This window comes from Rattus norvegicus, chromosome 20 (genome assembly GCF_036323735.1).
Source record: "Rattus norvegicus strain BN/NHsdMcwi chromosome 20, GRCr8, whole genome shotgun sequence".
Taxonomy (NCBI): domain Eukaryota; kingdom Metazoa; phylum Chordata; class Mammalia; order Rodentia; family Muridae; genus Rattus; species Rattus norvegicus.
The window spans coordinates 26974561-27001900 of record NC_086038.1 but is presented as its reverse complement, the minus strand read 5'-3'; the positions used below and the strand labels follow the sequence as shown (position 1 = coordinate 27001900).

Sequence of the window (27340 nt, the reverse complement as noted above, 5' to 3'; positions counted from 1 at the left end):
TGGGTTTAGAAATACCTATATGTAGGTTCTGATAGAAACTTTTTATTCCACAATTCAGGATAAGGTTTAAGCCACTACTTGGATTAAGTCCTATTATATGCTACACCACGGATGGACCCTGAAAAATATGGGAAATATATAGTTATCAAGCATCCCACATTTTACATCATTCCATTTAGGCAATTAAAGACTGTCCCCGACAGAGCAGTTTCCACAAGCAGTAGTGTTAAACAACATTTGGCTACAGAAGTGTTTTACACACTCAAGAAGGATACTCTAGAACCTAGAAAGAGTATCTCCACCGGGAAACAAATAAAATTAAGTAGGTTCTTATTTTAAAAGCTGCAATGGGGATTTAGCTTAGTTGTAGCCTCGCAAGTATGAAGTTCTGGGTTCAGTCCTCAGCCTACACTCTCTGGAGGGGTGGTGGGGTGGGGGAATCTGTCTTTTTTGTTCTAATCTCTGCTATGCCTACCACCTTTGGCAATGTTTAAACAAAGTATAGCAAAATATGGCAAAAATAAACCAAGTAATTATGGAGGATTAACTAAAGATGCTATAAAGACTTAAGAAGCCTAAAGAAAGTTTTGATCTTGGGATGACAAAATGGCTCAACTTTAAGGGTACTTGCCACTAAACGTGAGAACCCGAGCTCAATCCCAGAGCCCACATGGTAGAGTCAACTCCTGAGTGATGTTCAGTACGAGTGAGTACATGCACCCATACACACACAAATAAATGTAAGGAAGAAGCTTAAGCTTTTTACTATTTCATCAGTTAATATATTGTTACCTGACTGGCTAAGGCGATCGTGGGCCATCATTTCCAGTAGATTTTGTCCAGTTTCTCCTTTTATTAATTTAACCTTTGGTCTTGGAACCTGACAATTTTAAAATAAAAAGAATTTAATTCAATGATACCCATATTCCCAACAGATGTTCCTTTCCATACTGTTTTTAAATAATGTCCAGTTAATAATTACAGTTAATTAGAAAAATATCTGGCAAGGAAAAAATTATGTAATGTATTTTTTAAAAAGGTACAAAAAGTGCTTTTATTAAGGTGTAGTAGGTAGCAGAAGAATCTATTTTGAGTTCAAGACCTGCCTGTGCTACACATGAACTTCCAAGCAAATTAGGGCTATGAAAAATCTTGCCAAACACCTTGAATGAACATGGAGAACTGGAGCAGGTGCCTAAATGGAGCCTTGAGCTCTACAGAATAGTGTTCAAGTACTGGAAGATAGTCTTCGCGCTACCAAAGGAGAAAGGCAAACACCAACTGTGGTTTGTATATGCTTAGCCCAGGGAGTGGCACTATTAGAAGGTGTGGCCTTGTTGGAGTAGGTGTGTCACTGTGGGTGTGGGCTTTAAGACCCTCCTCCTAGCTGCCTGGAAGCCAATCTTCTGCTAGCAGCCTTCAGATGAAAATGTAGAACTCTTAGCTCCTCCTGTACCATGACTGCCTGGATGCTGCCATGCTCCTACCTTGATGACAATGGACTGAACTGAACCTTTAAGCCAGCCCCAATTAAATGTTGTCTTTATAAGAAGAGTTCTTTGTCATGGTGTCTGTGCACAGCAATGAAAACCCTAAGACACACACCCTTCACTCTACAATGGTGAATGCAAAGCTTGCAGGAGTAGCCCACCAAATAACTGATATGATTTAAGGCCCAACCATTAGATGAAACCTATGTCCAGAGTAGCCTAGGCGACTGAGACTAAGTCGATCAATAATCTAGGGAAAAACCAAGTACTACTTACTGCTCTGCTAAAGGAATATTGTAATAAAAGGACTCCTACCAACCTTCTGCTATACTCATAGATCACTGCATGACTCAACTAACATTAGAGATTCTGCCTCCTGTACCAGATGGAAACAAATAGAGAAACCCACAGCCAGACCTAGGAGCACTCAACCCTAAAAAAGAAATGTTTCAATCAAATCCCTTCCCCCTCAGGGCTCAGGGACCATTACAGAAGAAGCAGCAGAAAGAGTTTAAGAGCCAGGATAGAATGAAAGAAAGCAAGGAATCAAGGCCTTCTAGACACAGCAGGGCTGGTGCACATATGAGACTGCAACACCTGCACAGGGCTTGCATGGGTCTGCACCACATAAGGTCCTGGAGCTGAAAGTGAATAAACAAACTCCTAACCCAGAAGCTATCTCCAACTGACTGCCACTTAGAAATGAAAAAGTTGGGGTTGGGGATTTAGCTCAATGGTAGAGCGCTTGCCTAGCAAGCACAAGGTCCTGGGTTCAGTCCCCAGCTCGGGGGGAGGGGGGGGGAGCCACTCTTAAGGGTAGGGCTCATGGTCAGCAATAGGCACAAAATGAACAGCACCATAGTTATGTCAGGGAAGGTTTTTCTTTTTTCTACCTTACTGGTCCTTTGCACATAATTATGGCTTCCAGATTGGGACTTTTATGAGAATCCTAAGTATTCAAATGTGAGTGTTGCTACAGCTATAGCTTTTCTTGTGCTTTTTCTTTGGTTCTTTTTCGTATCGTTTTATTTTATTCCAACTTGTTTCTGCTTTATCTTACTATTAATCCTTAGATGTCTTTTTCATTAAAGACAGAAAGTGTGTGGATCAACATGGAAAAGAAGAGGAGCCGAAGAGATAGCTCAGTGGTTAAGAGCACGGACAGCTCTTCCAGAGGTCCTGAGTTCAATTCCCAGCAACCACATCTGTAATGGGATCTGATGCCCTCTTCTGGTGTGTCTGAAGACAACTACAATGTACTTATATATAATAAATAAACCTTAAAAAAAAAGATGGAAATAAAAATAGTAAGGAACTGGAAGTTGTGGGGGGAGAGGACTAATCAGAATATACATACTGGGGGTTGGGGATTTAGCTCAGTGGTAGAGCGCTTGCCTAGCAAGCGGAAGGCCCTGGGTTCGGTCCCCAGCTCCGAAAAAAAGAAAAAAGAAAAAAAAAAGAATATACATACTGTATAAAAATATTTTCAATTAAAAAATCTTGTCAAAAGAAATGAAGAGAGGGATAGGAGAGGAAAGGGAGAGAAAGAAAGAAGATGGAAGCAAAAGGAGAGGAGAGGGAGAATGGGGAGAAAGAGAAGAAATGTGAAGGGGACAAGGGAAGGAGAGAGAAAGAGGTAGAAAGAAGAGAAGGGAAAGTAAGGAAGAAGAGAAAGGAGAAGGAAGGAGGGGAGACTATCTGGCCTGTATATAACTTTTGAATCAAGCTTAACCCATATTTACAATTTCATCTTTAGAGATGGTTCATCTGGAGATGGTTCAGTGGTTAAGAGCAGTTAGCTGCTCTTTCAGAGAACCTGGGTTCAATTCCCAATACCTACATGGCAGCTGACTGTAATTCTAGTTCCAAGAGATGCAACACCCTCTTACAAACATGCATATATAAATGTATGTATATATATACATATATACATATTTATGCACAAAACACCAGTGCACATGTGATAAAAATAAATCATTAATAATAAAATAAATAAAATTTCATCTTTAATATTATGTTCCCAGATATGGCCAAGCTGAAAGATAAAATGCTTCAAAGTGATCTGCAAATAAAAAAGCCCAATGTCGGTCCACAAGATACATTAACACCTGTTGTAAACAATGCATTCACCTTGGTATAGTTACTCATCAAATTAACTTTTACCTTAATTTTAACACAATATTTATTCGCATATTTTTATTATACACTATGACATACCTCTATGAGAAACACAATAGTCTTTTTGAAATGATAACTACACCTAAAACTGGAAAATGCTTACCTGAAATGCAATGAGATAGCACAATGCAGCCAGCTCAGAAAGAGCTCGCCACTGGATGTCACTCTGCTGCCCCATCTTCAAAAGCAGAGAGCCAACATGCATGTAGAAATGTCCTTTCGTTTCTAGGAACGTAGCTGATAGCTCGTCATTTCCACCCACAGAAGATTTCACAGACTGAAGAGCACTATCAAAACTATAAAATTAAACGAGTAAACAGGTACTCCACACCTACAGCAACGTGACTCATCAGTTTCATTATTTAATTCAAAATAATCTTACTAAGACCTATGTTAAATGTCATCTTCCTCATTCACACTTCACAGATGAAGCACCCTAGTGGATAAATCACACATCAAAGAGGTAGTGGGAGGGGTTGGGGATTTAGCTCAGTGGTAGAGCGCTTGCCTAGCAAGCGCAAGGACCTGGGTTCGGTCCCCAGCTCCGAAAAAAAGAACCAAAAAAGAATGGGGATCATGGGGTTGGGGATTTAGCTCAGTGGTAGAGCGCTTGCCTAGCAAGCGCGAGGACCTGGGTTCGGTCCCCAGCTCCGGAAAAAAAAAGAAAAGAAAAATAAAAAACAGAGGTAGTGGGAATTTTGATCCAGCAGTTAGTTAATACTTCAATCTTAAACACACTCTACAAGGATATCCTACTCCAAAATAGCTATTAGTCACAAAAAGATACAAATCAAATTATTGATAAAATGTAAATATCCAATAGTAGACGAGGATGAGACAGTTCAGAATTTATTTTTATTTTATACTTTAATTAATATTTTTAAGATCTAGTGATCAATCCCTACAAGTCTCACACTGTGTGAAGGATTATTTTAAAGCAGCTTATCTCAAGAAATCAGAGTAACAGACTTTCTACCAAATAAGGTCTAAGGATTTCTATGGATTCTCAAAGACCTCTTAGGGGATTCTCTGAGGTTAAATCTATTTTTGTAGTAATGTACTAAGAAACAAGAAACATTTTCCCCTTTATACCCATTTCTCACACATGTATAAAGGAATTTTTCAGAGAATTAAAATATGAAACATACAGAATGATACAGTTGAGAATCTGGTTGTGTTCAACTAAGACAGATGTTACATTACCAAAATGTAAAACAATGTCTTATTTTCTCACAACACTGCTGTTTAAGAAACTCCCTTATTTTTCATAAACAATGTTATTGTTATGGACTTATTTTGTTTTAATGAATTAAATAGTTTCCAATAGTCCTTTAACTTTTGGAGTTTTGTTTTTTGGGTTCGTTTTCTTTTCCTTTCTTTGCTTTTCAAGACAGGGTCCTTTTCTGTGTAGTCTGGCTATCCTAGAACTCACTCTCTAGGTCTTGAACTCGAGATCTGCCCGTCTCTGCCTGAGTGCTAGCCCATAAACTCCTATCAGCCCCTGTCCTTATACAAACACAAAGGGATATTTTTGTGATATGAAATTTGCTTGAGAGAGAGAACATGAAAACTTATTCATTATATTTGAATTATTTTGTACCTAAGCCAAAACAATGTTTTCCAAAATAATAGTATAAGCTAAGTGCTTATACTAGCAATTGTGAACCTGACCACTGAACAACAAAGAACTTTGTTACATGTTTTTTACTCAAAATTACAGTAAAAATAAAAAGTGATTAAGCACACCAAATTTGAATATTAAGCTGTAAGGCTAACTTTAAAAGATGAACTGTAATAATCTTCTGGGGATGGCAATAGTTTAGAAAGTAAAATTATAGCCAAGACTGATAAATTCATCTCCCAGGACCCACAAAATAGAACAGAACTAACTCCTAAGTTACCCTCTGACCTCCATATCTGCACCATGGCATGGGACATCACATACATAAAAGAATGTAACTTAAAAATTACAAAAAGGAATTCCCTAAAAATAAGTTGTATATAATTATATAAAATCCCCATAATAGCAAAAGTAGTTTTCCTCTAAGTATTTTATTGTGTGAATTGTAGATAAATTACAGAAATGCTAACAATGTAAAGAAATCTAGACCAATTACTGCAAAAAGAAAATCTGTCATTTGCTAAGTGTGTTCATATGCACTCTTCTCTCAACATCAACATACCTCTCCAATAGCTCTCTACTTTCCTGCACATCTCTGGTGGAAAGTGTAAGTAGCATAAGGTTGGAATAGGCTAGAAGTAAGTCTTTATTGGTTGCTCTCCAAGTACTTTTATCAGAATCCAAACACTGCAGAGATTCCAGATATTCCTATTTTTTAAGAAAAACACAGTAAGTTAAAAACTTCAACAAATTTTGAAAAACTGAACAGTGTATGTGCCTATAAACTCCTTGGCCCATTCTTATAGAACTGTGAAAAAACAAGTGTTTTTACACTAGCTTTATAAATAAAAATACCAAATATACACACCAAATTTACTTTCCCAATTTATTCATTTAAATTGAGCTTGGCAAAAGTTTCACTTTATAGTTGTGCATATCAATGAAAGAAATTTAAGTGTTAGAACACTGTAGAGAAAAAGCTTTCACCTACCTTAAGAGTCTGGACAACACATGAATTCCATTCTAAACTTGAACGTAAAGCCATGTTCCTGTCTGCCTCATGGCAGTGGGCCACGGCATCCTTCAATCTTTTATTTGAACGATAAAGCTCTACTAGTCGAATATTTACATGAACATCATCAGGTCTTGCATAAAGTTCTGATTGAATCAAGTCAAAAAGTTTATTCCATCCATCTTCACCTTTACAGTCTAAAAGTTGTTCCTATGTGGGAGAAAAGTCATTAAATGTTTAGTACTATGTAGTTTCCTCTGCTTCCCAAGTGCTGGGACTAGAGGCATGCACTACCCTGACAGGCCAGAACACACTTCTTTATAATAGTTTTAAGATTTTGACCTGTAGATAATTATCTAATGAACCAAAGATTTTATTCCAGACAGAGCTTCATTTACACCTTACACACCTTACACACACACACACACACGCACACACACACACGTACTTCCACTGATATACCAGCTACAATGTACAAACTGTGAAACGAGAAAGATAAAATTACTAAACATGATTCCAGAAGGATAACTGAGACATCATTCGTAAGGTTTTATTTTGCCTAGTAAGACAACACTCAGAAATGTTTTAAAGGAATTACTTAAAGATTTTTAAAGAAAACATGAACTTGCTCTTCTGTTACGTTTGCTATAGTTTTCTCCACTCATACATCTCTTGACCTGAGGCTTCACCTTTAACTTATAGATGGCAGGGCTTCCTGGAAACAGTTTGGCCGCTCTCTCAACCCAGTACTTTGCTCTTCCATCGGTCACATCGTTTTTACAAAGCAATTCTGCAATCTTCAACACAAGATCTTTTTGCGTTGGGTTTAATTCCACTGAACGCTGATACCAGAAAAAAAATATCAAAAATAGAAATTTTAAATTGTATATAGATATAAGTATAAAAGTCATCAAAAAAACTATATACATTAAATACCTATTTTTCAAAGATCTTCAAATTTTTAAAAACCGTATGTATTTGCACATGAGCACCCACATGAATGTAGGTATACAAAGAGGCCTAAAGAAGGTGCCAGATCCCCTAAACCTAGAATTACAGGTGGTTCAACAGTCCCATACGGGTGCTGGGAGCCTAGTAGAAGTAGTCTTAACCTGAGCCACCTGTCAGCCTCTAAAAGTCCTATTCCTAAATGATGTCATTTTAAAGCTGGTAAATCATCAATAATTTTTTGTGTAGTGGGTGTGGTGCCCCCATATCCCACGCCTTTCATTTTAGCACTCAGGAGGCAGAGGCAGGAGAATCTATAAGTTCAAAACCAGCTTGGTCTACATAGTAAATTCTAGTTCAGTCAGCACTATATAAGATGCCCTTAAAAAACAAAAACAACTTTTTGCAAAAACAAATCAAGTAAATCTTGTATTACTTAGGAAAATTTTAAAAGAATAAATGAAATCATTATGTAAGTTCCATTTCTATTTATTCTATAGTCCAGAGGTCTATGTACCCATGTGCCAAGGCGTACCAGTCAAGGTCACAGGACACCGCCCTTCTTTTACCTTACAGGTTGCAGGATTCAGATGGTCAGGCTTAGCAAGCAGGTGCCTTTACCAGCTGGGCCAGCTCACCAGTCTGGACTTAAATTTTTGTGTTTTAAACATTCAAAATCTCAAGTGTGTTCCAACCTAAGCTACTTAATAGTATTAATGCTAGTTTTTACAATGTGGATAAAATTCATATGATTTACTTATTACATACCACGTGTTATTTATTACAACCCCTGAAAGGTTGTATTTTTGTCTTTTAAATGTGTACTGGTTTTTAGTCTGCATGTTTGTCTGTGCACTATATGTGCCAGGGAGGCCAGAAGACGTCAGATCTCTTTGAACTGCAATTACAAAATGCTGTGAACAAAAAAAACTCTGCTTCTCTGGAAGAGCAGCCTATGCTCTTAATTGTTCCAGCCGCACAGAACCTGTACTTTAATCAGATAATTACCTTATAACATTCTACAGCTTTGTCTGTATTTTCTTCAATTTCATAAAGAAGACCCAAAAATCTGTGGGCTTTAGGGTCCCTCTCTTGCACATTAATATACGTAGAAATGTATCTGTTTTAAAATACAAAAAGAACAAATTAAACATATATTGTACCTAGTATGTACATTAAAATAATTAAAGTACAAAAATAACCAACAACTAGACTGAAATACTGACAGTAGAGAAGAGCCTAAACCAAGCAACCATCCAATTGTTTTATTGGAGTTCAATTACTGGCTACCATTACTTATTTAACATCAAAAATATCCACTGCAAAGTAGCAAACAACCATCCAGAGCTAATAACATGTTTATTCATTTTAGTATTTTATTCAAGATTTAGACACTCTTACTTTATGTGTATCTAAGTGCCAATATATAAGTATTTGTGATACAATGGTGCCTGGTGCCCCTGGACACCAGAAAGTGACACCAGATTTCCTGGAGCTCAAGTTACAGGTGTTTCTAAGTCACCACTTTCTCTGCAAGAACATCTGAGCACTCCTAACCACTAAGACATCTCTCCTGCCCCCTTTTTACTACAAAGTGCACTTTGCCAAATAATTTTCCAGGAATGAACACATAAATTGTTTTTTCTTCCTGACCACATTTTGTAAAGCACTGAAGAATTTTGCATAAAATAAGCAAAATGATTATAATTTACAAACAATAAAATTTTTAAGTGAGACTATGTAAAACACTAAAGAATAGTTTCCCAAACTAAGAAAATAGTGTCTAAACAAGAAAATAGTGTCTAGGGGTTGGGGATTTAGCTCAGTGGTAGAGCGCTTGCCTAGCAAGCTCAAGGCCCTGGGTTTGATCCCCAGCTCTGAAAAAAAGAAAAGAAAAAAAAAAAAGAAAAAGAAAATAGTGTCTAAGTACCATACATAGCTAAATTTGAACAGAAGAAAAATTATCTGATTAACCAAACAAGACCAATTTCTTTTTTATCCATCTTCTTTTGGAAGGAGTGTACATACTCTAGTGTGTACATGGAAATCAAAGGAGAACTTGCAGGAGTTTGTCCTCTCCTACTATAATAGGTTTCAGGGGTCCAGCTCAGGTCTTCAGTCTGGTGGCCAGTGCCTTTACATAGTAAGTCATCTCACCAGCCTACTTCTATTGCTTGTATCAAGCACTATTAAATCAAGTAACAACAAAAAATCAGTTATCTTCTATGTTCATTAACAATGTAAGAGAAATAGACCAAACACCAAAACCGAGGAAGAGACGTTCTCACATTAACACCTCAGCACTACAGAAAACTGACCAACGTCCATTTCCCTTTCCTTTTGGGAGGGGTTGCTAGAGATTAGACCCAGAGCCCCTGCTCATACATAAAATTCATCAGAGATAAGTAACTAAGTGTGATATTAAAGAACTATCCTTGTAAAACCAAGGTTACAACCTCTCACTAGCAAGTCCCCTCTTCCTAGCACTGCTTTTATAACCTGCCTCCCTTTTAACTTCCACCTCTAGGCTACTCTGAGTAAGGAAATTAGAATCAGCAAGTCTCTTGACTTATTGATAAGACAGCAACTACTGAACTGTTAGGTTAACTAGTCTCTGCTAGCATTAAGTCTGTGTTTGTTGCTTCTCTCCAGCTACCTGGAGAACCAGGTATTTAAACCAAGAAGAAATTGACAAACAGGAACAATCTCTTTCACCCTACCCAAGGGCAATTTTAGAAAAAGTGTTTTATACCAAATAATTTCTGCACTAGATATAAACAGAAGCCAGTAAGAAATACTTGTTAAGGGCTGGAGAGATGGCTCAGCGGTTAAGAGCACTGACTGCTCTTCCAGAGGTCCTGAGTTCAAATCCCAGCAACCACATGGTGGCTCACGACCATCTGTAGTGAGATCTGATGCCCTCTTCTGTGTGTCTGAAGACAGATACAGTGCACTTATATACTTAAGTTTACTTACAAATAAGTAAATCTTAAAAAAAAAAAAAAACTTAAGAGATGCAATCTAACAAATGTCTGAGAGCAATAAATCCCTCATTCCAGAATACACTTGGAAGGGAAAAACATGTTCTTTAGCAGTTTCTCCTATTATATGGGTGAAAAATTAACTTATTTCCAATCTGGCACTTACTTTTTGGCAAGATCATATTCTTTAGCTTCATAGTACAGCTTTGCAAAATAAAATCCTTTCATTGACTTCTAAAAAGAGAATTGAATGGTTTTACTGTTCACATTTTGAAATATTGTACAACTTTTTCAAAATACAAAAACATGCCCTAATGAGTTTAATACTAATTTCTTATATATAAAAGTTAGAAAATGCTGTATGTTCTAAAAATTAATGGTTCCAAATATTATCATTTCTATCACAAAAAATAAATTCAAGAATAGCTAAAACAGGTATCAGAAGCTACACCTCAAGGCAAGTAAAGTAGTTCATATCTATAGTCCTAAGCATTCAGGAGGTGATGAACTCAAAAGGATGAGTTCAAGGCCATCCTAAGCTCAAAACCAGTTGACAGACAGACACAGACACACACACACTCACTCAAAATAAAAAAATAAAAAAATAAATACTTTACTCAGCCAAGCTAGGGATACCTTAGCCATGTATTACCCAGCATGTCTTGTACTGCTTTACTGGCATCACTTTACAGAGAAGTACACAGAAACCAACTTCTCTAGGAAAGGGACATATACTAGAAATCACCCCTACCATGTGTAAGAAGCCTCCTCCAGAAAGCATTTCAGAACCATTAAGATAGTAGGAATTCCCTGGTCCATGTACTATTTTCTTTACAGTATTTTACACAAGGATTTTAAAAGGCTAAAATTTGGTATTTTTGTTTTTTTGGTTTTTGGGTGTTTTTGTTTTTGTTTTTGTTTTTAAGACAGGGTCTCACTGTGCAGTCTTGGCTAGCCTGGAACGCAGTTAAGTAATAGAACCAGGATAGCCTCAAACTGAGCGATCTACCTGCCTCGGCCTCCCAAGTGATGGTATTAGACATATATCAGGCTTTGCTTGAAATCCATTTCATACAATCGATTTTTATTACCATAAACTGACAAGTCCAAAAATACAGCTACACACAAGATTATGGTCTGGGGTGGAGAAATGGTAGCTAAGAGTATCATCCACAGGGCAGCTCACAACTGTCTGTAACTCCAGTTTCAAGGATCCAAAGCTCTCTTCTGACTTCCATGGGCACCAAGCATGCAAGTGGTACATAGCCTTACATGCAGGAAAATCACTCCTACACATGAAATTAAAAATAAAACCTGACAGTGGCTTTGAATACTCAGGTATTCATAGAGAAATTTTATTTTCAAAGGGAGAGGCAACGGTTTTTTGTGTTCTTATTTATGTGAAACACAATTTACCTATCTTTGGACTGCTGCTAACAGAACTGGTTTAGACATTAATGACAGCTAGTAGCTTTAGTCTGCTACCAACAAGCTGTTTCAGCAATTATCCTTCAGAAGGGGGGGAGGAAATTAAAGGAGATAGCTGGTGTCTGACTTAATAAACCTAAACCATTATCAGAACATTCTAGCTGAATGCATCAGGGGAATACAGCACTGTTTCAGTTAGTCTCCCAGTGTCCTCTCTGACTCAGTCAGGGCACTACCATTGTAACTACATTATTCTAATATCCTTGATAGCAAGGACCAAAGTCCTGGTTGTTGTTTTGTAGGTGTTTATCCATCCCTTCAACTATAGGGGCCACTTAGGTAGGAAGACCCTGGTGGCTAGATTACAACCATGGAACCATGGGTGGTAGGGAATCAATATATATGGACACGTAACTCTTCATGGGCATGACTTCCTTGGATGAATTTTATGAGTTCAAACAATATAAAAATTTATTCTTTACCTTCTATTACCTGATTTCCTCCATAAAGTTTGTATCCATTTGTTCTATTCAGTATTAGAATATCTAAGAACAGCTGTGTGTTCATTCCTTTAATATCTAATAACTTAGTATACAGAAGAGGGGTCACAAAAGCAAGACTGATTTTTTTAAATCAATGAAATTGTTTTCTTTGCTATTTACTTTTTTTTTTTTCTTTTCTTTTTTTCGGAGCTAGGGACCGAACCCAGGGCCTTGCTCTTGCTAGGCAAGCACTCTACCACTGAGCCAAATCCCCAACCCCTGCTATTTACTCTTATAGTGCTAATATGCTAAGAAAAGCTATCCTCACTTGAAATTCAAAAAATTTTCATCCCTATATTCTTTCAATTTCTCTAAAATTACTTTGAAATATAACCCTTATTCTTCTGAGTAGTATACACTGAAGCCTTTGTTTCTAAAAGGTTATTAACCAACCATCAATTTTCAAGCAATAACTACTAAATAACCCATTCATTAAACAAACCAGTCCTTTTCTCCATATTTTGGAAAGAACCACATTTTCATGTGTAACAGAATCTGGTTTTGTTTTTAAGCCATCTTCTCACTCTAGCACAAACTGACCTCAAATGCTACTGTAGTCCAGGCTGCAAGTAAACTGGATTACAGATATGAACTACTATGCCCAGTTTTTATGTATTGTAGACTTATTTATTAATACCGCCTTCTGCTACCCAACTTTATAAATGATTTACAAAACTATATTTGAAAATTGAGCATGACATGGCAATAGCAAGATATATTTTACTTTCACTTTTTTTTTAGTTTATCCATTTTATATGCATGAGTGTCTTATCTGCATGTAGGTTATTTGTAACACATACAGGTCTGATGCTGGAGGTCAGAAATCAGTGTTGTATCCCCCGGAACTCAAACTATGAGCCACCATGTGGGTACTGAGAACTAAACCAGCATCTTCTGCAAGAGCAAAAGTGCTCTTAACCTCTAAGCCATCTCTCCAGCCCCAAAATTTTTAGCTAAGTCAGACTAAGTTATAATTCAGCATTATCTTTAACTAAAACATATTAAACTAAGCAATCAATGTGTATGTGTGACTAGAGGTGCTTTTGCAAGTTTATTAGGACAAGTAGAAGAAAGGGGTTGGGGATTTAGCTCAATGGTAGAGCGCTTGCCTAGCAAGTGGGAGGCCCTGGGTTCAGTCCCCAGCTTCGGGGGGGGGGGGGGGGGAGACAAGTAGAAGAGATATATATCGCTACTATAAATTTGTAAACTATATGAACATAATATTTAAGATAACTGGGGCTGAAGAGATTGCTAGGTGTTTAAGAGTACTCATTGCCTGCTCTTTCAAAGGATCTCAGTTTGATTCCCAGCACCTACACAGAGGCTCACAACTATCTGCAACTCCAGTGCCATGGGATCTGATGCGTTCTTCTAGCCTCCTTGGGCACAACACACACAGGATACATAGACATACACGTAAGCAGTACACCTACTGATACACATAAAAACTAATTTAAATTTTTTTAAAAGATTAAAAATGGGGTTGGGGATTTAGCTCAGTGGTAGAGCACTTGCCTAGGAAGCGCAAGGCCCTGGGTTCGGTCCCCAGCTCCGAAAAAAAGAACCAAAAAAAAAAAAAAAAAAACAAAAGAGCAAAAAAGACTAAAAATAATTAGGACTGGCAATGTGGCTTCAGTAAGTAAAGGTACCTGCCATTAATTCCATTCCTAGGCATCACATGGTAGAAGAGAACCAACTCCAGCAAACATCCACACATGTGAACCTAAACACACACACACACACACACACACACACACACACACACACACTTGCTCCCAAAATAAAATGCAGTAAGATAATAAATTCAAGTATCAAGCAAAGCATTGGTAAGAACACGGAGAAACTGAAGCCACAGAAGTTGATAGCAGGAATATAAGTACAGTCACTATAAAAGAGAGTCTGGGACTCCCCAGAAAATACTAATACACAGCCCAACAATTATTTCTCAGTGTAACTCAAGGGATTAAGAGCAAGCACTCAAATGTTTTTATATCAGTGTTCATTGCATTACACATTATTAGGCAAAAGATATAAACAACCTAAGTGTCAATCAACAATAAATGAATAACCAAAATGTGGCATACCTAAGATAATACAAACATAAAATATTGAGCCACTGAACAGGAATAAGAACATCACTCTCCACAAAGAAAGCAATGCAGTAGTAGCCCGTGCCTTTAATCCCAGCACTGGGGAAATGAAGGTGGGCGGCTCTCTTAGTTGGAACCAGCCAGGCCAAGTCTACAAAGTTAGTTCCATCTGGGTACACAGAGAAACCCCATCTCAAAAACTAATTAAAAAAATAAATAAATAAAAAGAATAAGACTCCCAACACCCTACAACATAAATGACCTTGAAAATATACTAAAAGGAGCACAGAACAAAAAAAAAAAAAAAAGAAAAAGAAAAAAAAAAGAGGCTGTGGCATTGTTTCTTAATGGTTACAGAACTTGTTTGGCATAATTTAAAAAAAAAAATACAAAACAAAATTGGAAATAAGGGTTATGACCGAACAACTCTGAATGTAAATGTCACAAAAGTGAACAATGAATGAAACTAGTTAAAACAACAAATTTCTTATAGTTGTCATACTATCCAAGTCAACCCACACTGACCAACCCATCCAACCTTACATAACATTTTAAAACATATCTTGGTATGGTACATATGTGGCAGCACACACCCTCAATCCCAGAAGAGGCGGGGGAATCTGTTTGAGACCTGCCTGGCCTACAGAGTGAGTTCCAGAACATAATAGAAACCCTGCCTCAAAACAAAAACAACTCCAAAGTCAGATTTGAATACACAGAGACCTTGAAATGGTTCCTAACCTAATTTGACAACTATTTACACATTTACATAGTATATTAGTTGAGTTTGCTTTATCTGAAATGCTTGGCATTTTTAGATTTCAGGGTCTTGTTTTTTTGGTGTTTGTTTTTAGATTTTTAAATATCTTCAAGCATGTTAGAGATCCTGGTGACAAGACCCAAGTCTAAATATAAACACATTTGTCTAATGTACACCTTATAGATAGAAATCTGGAAGCACTTTCATACGATAATTTTTGTACCCTGGCATTTTGACTTTGATCCATCAGAGGAAACTGGGTGTAAAATTTCCCACTTTGGCATACCTGCACTAAATGAACTTGAGATTTTTAAAATCGCTTTGGATTTGATTGGGGGAGGGGGATTATAGATTTATTAGACTGGATTATTTAGCCCATAGAAGCCATCTAAAGAAGAGCTTCAAAGTAGGTAACGAAAAAATTATGCCATTTTACAAAAGGGACACATGTATGTTCACGAACTTTGGTATATATAGATGACCATAAAACCCTCAGAGACAACTATTTCTCTGAACTTAAAAAATAATATACAACTGAATTGTGTGTTTGTATACACAAACTGAAGCTCTGAGTCATGAATCCTGGGTAACACTAACAAGATAAAAATTCCGTTTTATTGATGAAACGTCTATACTGTACCAAATTACTGTTTACAAATGGCAGAACTAAGATTGTTCAATCCCCCCTCCCCAAAAATTGATTCTAGATCCTTTGTACATCTCTCTCCACCGGCAAACACTCTTGAAAAACCGAAAATAAATACAACACATTAATGACCTTAAAAAAAATAAAAAAGGAAAGCTACAGAACATGTTACAAAATAACCCTAGAAATGTTGGGGCGTGTCAACTACTGCCTGGAAGAAATCCCTAACCTTCCGCCTTTAAATAAAAAAACTTAAAAAAAGAAAAGACTAGCAGCTTCCAAATGAGGTTTGGGGAAGTGGGGGGGATGTAAGGAGCGGGGCACAGCAATAGAAGACTCAAATTATGGGCCTTCCGTGTCATTTGTGCTGACGCGCCCTTACGAATGTGGCTGCTCTTGCTCTCCGCGGAGCCACCCACACAACCGTAAAAGCCCACCGCCGTGCGGCGTCAGCTTCTCCGGAGACACCGCCGCCGCGACAGGGCCTAGCTATCCCAGAGACCGAAGGTGCCTGCTGGACGTGTCTCGCAGAGCGCCCCACGCCGGCCTACGGAGCCGAGGCCGAGGAAGCTAGGCCTGAATGGGCCCGCGGACCGCCATGAAGAGCAAACGTTGGCGGCCGCAGTCCCGACGTCTCCGGTGCTCAGCAGCGCCACGCCGCCGCGACCGCCTACAGCCAGGCGGGAGCCGAGGCCGCCGGGAGCCATGACGCTGGCGCACAGTGCCAGCCTGGCCAGACTTGCTTACCTCTCGGGGCGACGGGGCGGAGCCCTGCACCGAGGCGATGTACCGCTCCACCTCGGCCTTGCTGCGCCTCATCGTGCCGCCGACCAGGCTCCCCGGGAGCGGCAGGCCAGCTCTGGGGCCTACAGCGGCTGCGGTCTCCAGGAGGTGAGCGCCGAACACCGGTGACGCAGCTCCGTCGCGAGCGGATAGGGACAGTGCGTGCGACGTGCGTCATCACTGTGCGCCTCGTTGCAGTCTGACGCGCCTGCTCGTTGTCACCCCAAACCGCCTGCCCTTGAGACCACGTGACCATGTCGCACACGATTGTGAAAAACTCCCTTCCCCAGAAAAATCTGTATATTTCACTATTGCTACGTCACAAAACGGACCCAAAATGGCAGTACTGCAGACAGGGCCATAAGAATCCGACCTTTTCGGGACTACATCTAGTCCACAGTTGATTTCCTTCTAAAGAGATAAACTTCATTATTGCCTCCGGTTTCCATAGAATAAAGGTGAATATTGGACAGTGATTTTCTACTTAAATAAACCAGAGTGGGAATATTAGCGTCACATGATGAGATGCACCTTCCCGGGGTAGTTGACGGTTAAGGGCAGAGAAGGGAAGTGGTGGCTTTTCTGACAAACAGAAAGAGGCTTCACCAGGTTTTGAGCAAGGATGATTTTAGGTTTCTGTATGCATAAGAATCGAGGCGGTCATTAGGACATTGTCAGCAGCATTGCCTTTTGGGGGCCTGTTTTGTGACTTAACAATGAGCAGAACAGATTATACTAGACTATTAAAATTAGTCTCTTCTTGCTAGAAAGATGGCTCGCAGTTAAGAGTTCTTGCAGCTGGGGGTTGGGGATTTAGCTCAGTGGTAGAGCGCTTGCCTAGCAAGCTCAACGCCCTGGGTTCGGTCCTCAGCTCCGGAAAAAAAAGGAAAGAAAAAAAAAAAAAAGAGTTCTTGCCGCTCCTCTGAAGAACCAAAATTCAGTTCTCAACCGCCTATTCCAAAGTATCTATCTAAATCCAGATTCTGACCTCCATAGCGCGCGTGCGCGCGCGCGCGCACACACACACACACACACACACACACACACACACACGTCCTCATGTACACACAAATCCTTTTTTTTTTTAAGTAAAAGATTGTGAATAAACTGTTGTAAATAACTCCTGAAAAGAATCTGTATCTGCAAATACTGATTAAAACCGCAGTGGAAAGGTTAGAGTGGCACAGTTCCAGATATCAAATACCTTACTGTCAGATCCAAAGAATACCCCATCCCATCCCCAAAAAAGGCTGCCCCGCTGACTCCAAAATTGAATCTAATTTAGACTCAACCTGGACTATGGAGGATTTCTGGCAGTTAGATAAAAGCCTGCATTCCTTAGGATCAGTGAAACTGGTTCCTATCTACCAAAAGGAGTCATTTCCCTTTCCCCTTGCAGAAATGACTTATAGATGTATGCTAGCCTCCAGGCTCCCCAATCTCCACTTAAAAGTACTCTTTAGACAATTCAAAGCCCCCTTGCCAGCATGCTGGCTCCTCGCTCCTCTCCTCCCCATACATGGTGTCCCATCTCTCTTCTCTCTGCTTTTCCTGAGAGAGACAACTTTGGTTGTTTGGAATAAACGTTACCTTTTCTACCCAAAGAGTAGTCATTTCAGTTCTTTACTATGCCCTTGCCCTTGCATACACTTACCTTGGGCTAGATTAGTCCCAGAACAGCCTCTCACTACAGAACTAACATCCTGTAACTATAGAGTAAAAACCATTGGAACCTATTAATTTAGCAGACTACCAGCTTCCACCAGCATGAAAGTCCAAAATGTCAGCAGCATCTGAGGATTATAAATGCTTCTCCATCTTACTGTAACTACTTCTTTCATACACAAGAATTTATTTTATGCTTGCTTCTATGACTTTCTTAATATTCTATAAAACTAGAAAACTTTTTTCATGTTGGATGATGGAGTTTGAGATAACCTAAATCTGTGTTCCCAGGCTGTCGTGCTTTATAAAATGCAGTATGGTGTGTCTTCACAGACCTATGCTGAGGCATCCCCCTGAGGTGTCAGTCATAGGACAGGCCTAGTATAAAAGAAAGTTTACTTGAGACCTGGAAGGGAGAGGAGTCTGGAGAAGGGAGTAGAGGCAGAGGAAGAAAGAGGACAGAAAAAGAGTAAGAAGGGAAGAGGCAGCAAGCCGGGGACACATAGGAAGAGAGAGAATAGATAGAAAGGGGAAGGAGAAAGGAGAGAGAGAGAGAGAGAGAGAGAGAGAGAGAGAGAGAGAGAGAGAGAGAGAGAAAAGCTCCAACATTCTTTATATGTGTCACTCCTGGCTTGTACCTGGCCATTGCTAGGTAACTGTTGGGCATTTTGGTTTAATTGAAAAAAGGAATTAGAGAGATGATAGTGGGTCAGACGTGGAATGTCATATACTTTATAGCACTTCCTGCTGACTTTGGGGCAATGGTTGAGTCTTTCGGAAATCTAAGAAAATTGGGATGGGGATGATACTGGTCAAGTGCTGGGGGAGCTGGGGGTTTCACTGCTGTGGGACCATCTGCAGGTAGAAAGGTGCAGGCCCAGCAGAAGCATCTGTGAGGATAGACTAGAGCATCTCTGTGTTGTTGCTTCTCTGGAGCTGTCTTGGGTGTAGATTTTGAGCAAATGCCTGGACTTGGCAAGATGCTGAAACATATATTAGAGACAGAAAGTAAAGTTAAGTAGGTTCAGAAGGAAAACTTTTTCTTAGGTATATATTTGAAACCCTTAGGTCTTGGTGGTTGCAGGGAAGGGGGTGTGGAGTTCCAAAAACAGGGGAGAAATCCCACCTTCTGGAATAGGTAGCAGGTGGCAACTTAGGCCATTGATTGGCAGGGGTACTTATCTGGATGGAGTGGGTGTGGTCCATGAGAGGTAGATACAAGTGGGTTTCCTGGAGCTTATACAAATCTTTTTAACTTTATAGTAGGGAAAATTTGCTAACAGCACGAACAATCTTTAAGGTGAGCTCAGGGAAGATAAAATTTTTATGAAATAGAAGGGGCAAGAAGGGCTTTTCCCCTCTATCCAGAAGACTGAGTGTACATAAATTTAATATAATTTTTTAAGTTTATATTTAAAAGACAAAGGAAACATAACATTTTGACCTTGTGAATATGATAGTGGATCACACAGATTTAGCATGAGGAACGTAGTCAGTCTATACTTAAAAAGGCAATCAAGGGAAACTTAAAATCTTGACTGGGATTATGAAAGTGGATCATATAGATTTAGCATGACAAACACCTTATGTCTATAGTTAAAAGATAATCAAAAGAAACCTAAAATCCTGAATTTGTGATTTTTTTTTCTTTTTTTCGGAGCTGGGGACCGGACCCAGGGCCTTGCGCTTGCTAGGCAAGCGCTCTACCGCTGAGCTAAATCCCCAACCCCTGAATTTGTGATTATTAAAGTGGATTGTAGAACAGAATGTTTTATTAGAGTGAAGCTAACTTACCAGAACCCCATTGGTGAATGTTAGGATTTTGAACTTTGAGGTCCTAATAATAGTAATATAACGAAGGGGAGAAATTTGAAGTATTTTTGTATCTTAAATTATTTTTTAATCACCATCCAAGTTTTTTATGTCCTCTGACCTTTATTTCTTGCAATTACTAACCTCAAAATGCCTTCCTGGACCCTCGAATATTTTTTAGACCCTCATCACTTAAGCTTTTATATTCTCAGACCTGCAAAAAGTTTACATTTTTTAAATCCAATTATTTTTTATGAGATGTGAGTGGTTGATCATTAGGGAACAGAAAGAACAAAAGGAAGGTTTGGCGTGAAGGTAAGAAAAAAACCTTCCACTTTCTGTATTGCTGGCAATAATTGTTAAGATTCCTTATAATCACAGGATCAGAAATGCCATTAGGTGGCCATTTAGTCTCGTTATTTAGTATCAAGTCTGATTGCAAAGGTATACTAGTATGGAAGCCTTTAGATCGGGCTTTAGTTTCTGGGATTTTAGGTTCTCCAGGAGGCATTCCAGTGGCAAGCCTGGAGGTACTAACAGATGTAATAATGCCCACCGGCAAGGACACACGACAGCCAAAGACCAGGGCAAATGGCCTGAAGACATAGACCACCCAGTACAGGGATGTGGGGGAGAAAAGGAAGGGGCTGTGCCTCAGAAAGAGAAAAATGTTCTTGCGGAAGGGAAGAGGTACTATGGGGGTGGGGGGTCGAGAATGGCCAGCCATAGAGCATAGCTGCTGGCTTGAGCCTGGCCATTGCCTGCTAACTGTTGGGCAGAGCCTAGAGGAAATGCTAACACACAGGCCATGGTCATTTTTCTTCAGGGGAGTAACCAATGACTGGTTGGTGGTCCAGTAAATAGGCACACACACTCTCACATATAAGCAACTATAATTAAACTTCTGGGGTTAAAAAAAAGTCACACCAGAAAGGGAAACAGGTTGTGTTGGGGGAAGGAAGTTATGCTGGGAAGAAACTCTATGGTGATTAAGAAAAGGGATGGGTGATTTTGATTAAAACATGCTATGTGCAAGTATGAGATAGTCAAAGAATGATTTTAAAATTATGTTTAAGTTTTTAAATAGAGAAGGCTCAAGGCAGGTGGTGGTGGTGGTGTGTGTCTTTAATCCCAGCACTCCTAGAGAGAGAGGCAGGCAAACCTCTGAGTTTGAAGCAAGCCTGGTCTACAGAGTGAGTTTCATGACAACCAGGGCTATGCAGAGAAATCCTGTCTTGGGAGGAAAGAGAGGGAGAGAGGGAAAGAGAGGGGGCTCAGTATTTAAGAACACTTGATGCAAAATGCTGGGAACTGGAGTTTAGATCTCAGCACCCATACTTCCTCATTGCCTGTAATGATGTTTACATTGCCTCAGCTGATGTTGGGTGGGGATACACAGGAAGATCTTTGGGTTTTTCTGACTTCCAGTCTAGCAAATTAAATCCAAGTCCCAGGTTCAGTGAGAAACACTGCCTCAAGGAAAAGGAAGAGAATGGGAGAGGAGCACCCTGTGTCCTCTTCTGGCCTCTACAAACCTAGATAGGCTCATATACTTGTACAGACATGATATACTCACCCACAGAGACCAATGCACACACACATAAATACAAGATTTGGGCTGGAGAAATGGTTCAGTGGCTAAGGGCATTAACTCTTCTTGCAGAGGACATGAATTTAGTTCCCAGCACCTACATGTCAACTCACAAATGCTCATAACTCCAATTGTCGGGAATATGATGCTCTCTTCTGACCTCTGAAGGATCTTGCATGCACATGGTACATATACATACAATCAAGAACACACTAATATATAAACAATTGTATTTTAGAACTATTTTGGATATGAATAACAGGGAAAACCATAATTTAAGATTGGGAAGGTGACGGTTTGCTAGTAGAATCTGAGATCAATTTGCCCTTATCATGAGATCTGTGATGGACTTGGAAATCGTGAACACTAGGTGACAGTGGAAACCATGAACTTGTTTTGTAAATGTGTTACTAACAATAGTCAAGACTAAGAAGTAAGCTTTTGTAAGGTAAAGGACCCTATCAATAGGACAAAAGAGCAGTCTACAGATTGGGAAAGGATCTTCACCAACCCTACGTCTGACAGAGGGCTAGTATACAAAACATAAAGAACTCAAGAAGTTAGACACCAACAACCCAAATAACCCAATTAAAAATGGGGCACAGAGCTAAACAGAGAATTCTCAAACAGAGGAATCTGGAATGGCCAAGAAGCACTTAAAGAAATATGCAAAGTTCTCAGTCACCAGGGAAATGCAAATCAGAACAACTCTGAGGTCCATCTTACACGGGTCAGAATGGCTAAGATCAAACACTCAAGGAACAGCACGTGCTGGCGAGGCTGTGGAACACGAGAAACAGTCTTTATTGCTGGTAAGAGTGCAAACTGGAACAACGTCTTTGGAAATCAATTTGGCGGTTTCTCAGAAACCTGGGAATAGTTCTAACTCAAGACCCAGCTATACCACTGCTGGGCATATACAAAAAAGATGCTTCACCATCCCACAAGGACACTTGCTCAGCTATGTTCATAGCAGCTTTATTCATAATAACCAGGAACTGGAAACAACCTAGATGTCCCTCAGCTGAAGAATAGATAAGGAAAACGTGGTACACCTACATGCTGGAATACTATTGGGCTATTTAAAACAAAGACATCATGAATTTCGCAGGCAATTGAATGGATCTTGAGAATTTCATCCTGAGTGAGGTAACCCAGTCCTAAAAGGACATGCCCGGTATATAGTCACTTATAAATGGATATTAGCCATAAAATACAGGATACCCACAATCCACTCCACTGACCCAAAGAAGCTAAACAAGAACAAAGCCCCTTCCCCACTTAGTAAGAGGAATAAACTAGTCATAAAAGGCAGGTAGAGGGAGGGAACTGGGTGGGATAAAGACTGGGGAGGGAAATGGGGGATTCACGATCAGGTGTGGGGAGAGACAAGAGAGATGGCCATGAGAATGAATGGAAATCTGCAACTGACAGGGGTGGGGAGTTAGGTGGCATCTCCAAGAACAGACAGAGGCCTGGGATAAAGGAGGCACCCAAGAATCAATGAGGGTGACCTTTGCTGTAACTCAGAGCACTGGGGTTATGAAACCTTGAAGAGGCCACCTCCTGTAGCCAGGCAGGAATCCCAATGGAGCAATAGGGACAAAACCTACCCACAAAACTTTCAACCCAAAATTTATCCTGTCTACAAGAAATGCAGGTACGGGAATGGCCACCACACACACACATGTGAAACCAATATGCACCTTGGTCTTCATGTGGGTCCTGAATAACTGAAGCAGGAGCTATCCCAAAAGCTGTTGCCTATACATAGAATATGTTCTTCTAGCTGGGTGCCTTGTCTGGCCTCAGTGGGAGTGTGCCTAATCTCTATCTCTATCTCTATCTCTATCTCTATCTCTATCTCTCTCTCTCTCTCTCTCTCTCTCTCTCTCTCTCTCTCACACACACACACACACACACACACACACACAAGCACCCATAGTAAACAAAGAAACAAACAAATAAATAAAATATAAAGAAATATAAACAGACAATTCACAACAGCTATGGAAGACGGAGCAGCTTGAATTGAAATGCCTTGGACCCAGGCTCTTTGCTCAAGTTCAGTAGCCTTCCTGGTGAAGCACACCTCAACTTGTTGCTTGGTTTTTGGAAATTCCCCTGGCCAATTCCTTTTCTTTTCTTTTCTTTTTTTTTTTTTTTGAGCTGGGGACCGAACCTAGGGCCTTGCGCTTGCTAGGCAAGCGCTCTACCACTGAGCTAAATCCCCAACCCCATTCCCTGGCCAATTTCATTTTGTGTGGCTGAACATGGAAAATCATATTGCCTCATTCTTCCTTCAGTAACAGAAATGTGACTATTCATTAAACATTTTAAAGAAATGGTTGTAGAAGTGAATGCCTTTAATCTCAGCACGCAGGAGGCAGAGTTAGGCAGATCTCCATGAATTCAAGGTAAGTCTGGTCTACATTGTGAATTTCAGCCCATTTGGGGCTATACAGTAAAAATGTGTCTGAAAACAAATTTAAAAATAGTTTGAAGATAAAGATAAGGCCCGTGGATAATTTTTGAGGATAACAGGACTGAGAGTGGTTGTAGTCATGGATGGGTGTGTAGCTGGGGCAAAATATTCAGGTCATACAGGTTAGGGAAGGTTCATCTTCACAATAGCACAACATTAGAACATCCCTGGGGTACAGAACTCACTGTCCAAGGTAATTTGTCTCCTAATTACCAACATGAATATGGTCCCTGTTCAAAGCATCCTAAAGTTTCTGTAATTATCCCTTTCCTTTTAGTTAAAGTGTCCAGGGTGTGAAGTTTGGTTTTGTCTCATTTACTCTGATCTAGACCCTGGAATTTTCAATGTCAGGCCAGAACCTTCTCTTTCCTAAATGCCTAGACATTTAAGCCCACATACTTAAGTAAACATAGAGAGAAATTCTGATCTGGAAAATGTAGGTAGGGATGCTTTGACCCGGCATCTGTGTTTACTGATGAAGGTTCTCGCCCCCAATTGGTTTTTGGTCTATCAATAAAGACGCCAGTGGGTAATTGCTGGCCCAAAAGAAAGAGGCAGGACTTCCAGGTTCTCATAGGCTAGGAGAGAGGACAAAAATCTTGATACTTGGGGAAAAGAGACAGAATAGACTCGGAGTTGCAGGGGAGATCTTCCAAAATGTAGGCAGAAAGAGAAAGCAACACAAAGTGTCTTGGGCAGCAAGACCAATGGGCTTCACAGAAGGGAATCAGCAGCTAGGTTGAGAGAAGATTTAGAGGTGTTGAGCTAGGAGTAAAGGTAAGGGCACACTAGCCACAGAAGGATTAGAGGAGCCCAGCCACAGAGCCAATAAGCCAGTTTAAAAATGAGCTAATGTGTGTATGTCTTTTATCCTTGGATCTGAGATAGCTCCTGGGCTGGTGCATGGATGTTTCAGCCAGGAACTCAAAGCAATAGATAAAACTACCCGTGACTGGAAAAGCCAGAACTTCGTGCATTGGTAGAAAATAACCCCACGTGCTGCACAGAAAATGGCACTGTAGACATAGTTGCCCACACTGTCCCTGGGCCCTCAAACATTTCTGCCATGGTGCCTTCCCTAACCAAGCCACACTCAAGCACTACAGCTTTGGGAAAACTTTTGTAACCACTCCAGTTCAGACATTTTTTCTGTTCTTTGCATTTCTATCACTCTCCTATCTCATTCTTCAGGGACTCAGCCACATGGTTTTTCATCACACTGCCACTGTTTGTCTTAGTCAGGGTTTCTACCCCTGCACAAACATCATGACCAAGAAGCAAGTTGGGGAGGAAAGGGTTTATTCAGCTTATACATTCACATTGCTGTTCATCACCAAAGGAAGTCAGGACTGGAAATCACACAGGTCAGGAAGCAGGAGCTGATGCAGAGGCCATGGAGACATGGTACTTACTGGCTTGCTTCCCCTGGCTTGCTCAGCTTGCTCTCTTATAGAACCAAGACTACCAGCCCAGGGACAGCATCACCCACAAGAGGCTGGGCCCTCCCCACTTGATCACTTGTTGAGACAATGCCTTTCAGCTGGGTCTCAGTTGAGGCATTTCCTCAACTGAGGCTCCTTTCTCTGTGATAACTTCAGCTTGTGTCAACTTGACACATAAAACCAGCCAGTACACTATACACGGTTTCAGTTATTTAGTGTCAATAAAGTCTGAAATATTAAATAGAAAACTCCCAAGTCAGGCATAGTGGTTTCGGGTTTGAATAGGAATGACTCCGTAGAATCCTTGGTCACCAAGGATTGACACTATTAGGAGGTATGGCCTTGTAGGAGGAAGTACGTCATTGAGGGTGGACTTTGAGGTTTCAAATGCTCAAGTCAGGCCCAGCTCTCCCCCTCCCCCCCGCCTGCTGATACAGCTGTAGAACTCTCAGCTTCTTCTTTAGCACCATATCTGCCTGCCGGCCACCATGCTTCCCACCATGATGGTAATGGACTGAACTTTTTTTTTTTTTTTTCGGAGCTGGGGACCGAACCCAGGGCCTTGCGCTTCCTAGGTAAGCACTCTACCACTGAGCTAAATCCCCAACCCCTGGACTGAACTTTTGAACCTGTAAGCCACCCTCAATTAAATAAATATTTTTATAAGAGTTGCCATAGTCTTGGTGTTTCTTCACAGTAATAGGAACGCTAACAAGACAGTGTCGCATGCCTTTAATCTCAGCATTAAAGAGGACAGGCAGGCAGAGCTCTGAGTTCCAAACCAGTCACTGCTACATGGTGAAACTGAGTTAAAAAGAATCCAGGCTGGAGAGATGGCTCAGCGGTTAAGAGCACTGACTGCTCTTCCAGAGGCCCTGAGTTCAAATCCCAGCAACCACATGGTGGCTCACAACCATCTGTAATGGGATCTGCTTCCCTCTTCTAGTGTGTCTGAAGACAGCTACAGAGTACTTCTATAGAATAAATAAATAAATCTTTAAAAAAAAGAATCCATCTGTGTGTGGTGGCTCTCACCTGAATCTCAGCACCCAGGAGGTTGAGGCAAAAAAATTACTAAGAGTTTGAGGCCAGCCTGGACTGCATATGGTGGTTTGCATGAGAATGACCCCCATACCTTCATATATCACTTAGTCCCCAGTTAGTAGACTATTTGAGAAGGATTTGAAGGTGTGGGTGAACTCACTCTCTAGACACTCTCTAGACCAGACTGGCCTCATACTCTGCCTCCTGAATGCTGAGATTAAATTTGTGTGCCACCACTGCCCAGATGGGCTTTGAGGTTTCAGAAGCCCATGTCAGGCCCAGTGTCTCTCTCTCTCTGCTCCCTATGGATCAGGATGGGAAACTCTCAGTTACTGCTCCAGCACTGTCTGCCTGCCTGCTACCATGCAAATAGACTAACCCTCTGAAATGATAGCCAAGCCCCTCATTAAATGTTTTCTTTTTTAAGAGTTGCCTTGACTGTGGGTTTCTTTCACGACAATAGAGAAGTAACAGACGTATGATTTTAAAGGAGAAAGTTCCTGGCTAGGATGACCAAAACAAAGGCATCCAAGCACCTGCCATGGCTCCCACTATGAGAGATAAATGTATAATAGGGGATGGGCAAGATGGGCTACACGGTGGAGAGATGAAGAGAAAGGGAAGCCGAGGGGTTGTGTACTGTGGAGAAAGGTAGAACTGGAGATTTGTTGGTAGTGAAGAACATGGTGAGGTCCTGACTCAGGGCTGCTGCCAAGGGCCCTGTCTGGGTTCATGGCCCTGCTGCATCTGAAGTCTCTGTCAATGTCTATGGCCTGATTTACCACCACAGGCCACACAAATGTCCATGTCCGGGCTGCAATG

The 27340-nt window shown here is 40.4% G+C and overlaps 1 protein-coding gene across 2 annotated transcripts in view; it reads right to left on the bottom strand.

Annotated features, from left to right (window-relative positions):
* Ranbp2 (RAN binding protein 2) overlaps positions 1 to 17381 on the bottom strand; it is a 52054-nt gene extending 34673 nt beyond the window's left edge. The window contains exons 1-8 of one of the 2 annotated variants that reach the window (XM_039098597.2): positions 16444 to 17381; positions 10397 to 10464; positions 8258 to 8369; positions 6991 to 7143; positions 6281 to 6511; positions 5852 to 5997; positions 3772 to 3964; positions 793 to 880 (exon numbers count right to left, since the gene is read on the bottom strand). In XM_039098597.2, the coding sequence (XP_038954525.1) occupies positions 793 to 880; positions 3772 to 3964; positions 5852 to 5997; positions 6281 to 6511; positions 6991 to 7143; positions 8258 to 8369; positions 10397 to 10464; positions 16444 to 16515 (1063 nt within the window). In that variant the 5' untranslated portion in view covers positions 16516 to 17381. The remainder of the gene's footprint in view (positions 1 to 792; positions 881 to 3771; positions 3965 to 5851; positions 5998 to 6280; positions 6512 to 6990; positions 7144 to 8257; positions 8370 to 10396; positions 10465 to 16443) is intronic. The other variant, NM_001191604.1, reaches the window with a different exon arrangement.
* Between the last annotated feature and the right edge of the window lie 9959 nt (positions 17382 to 27340).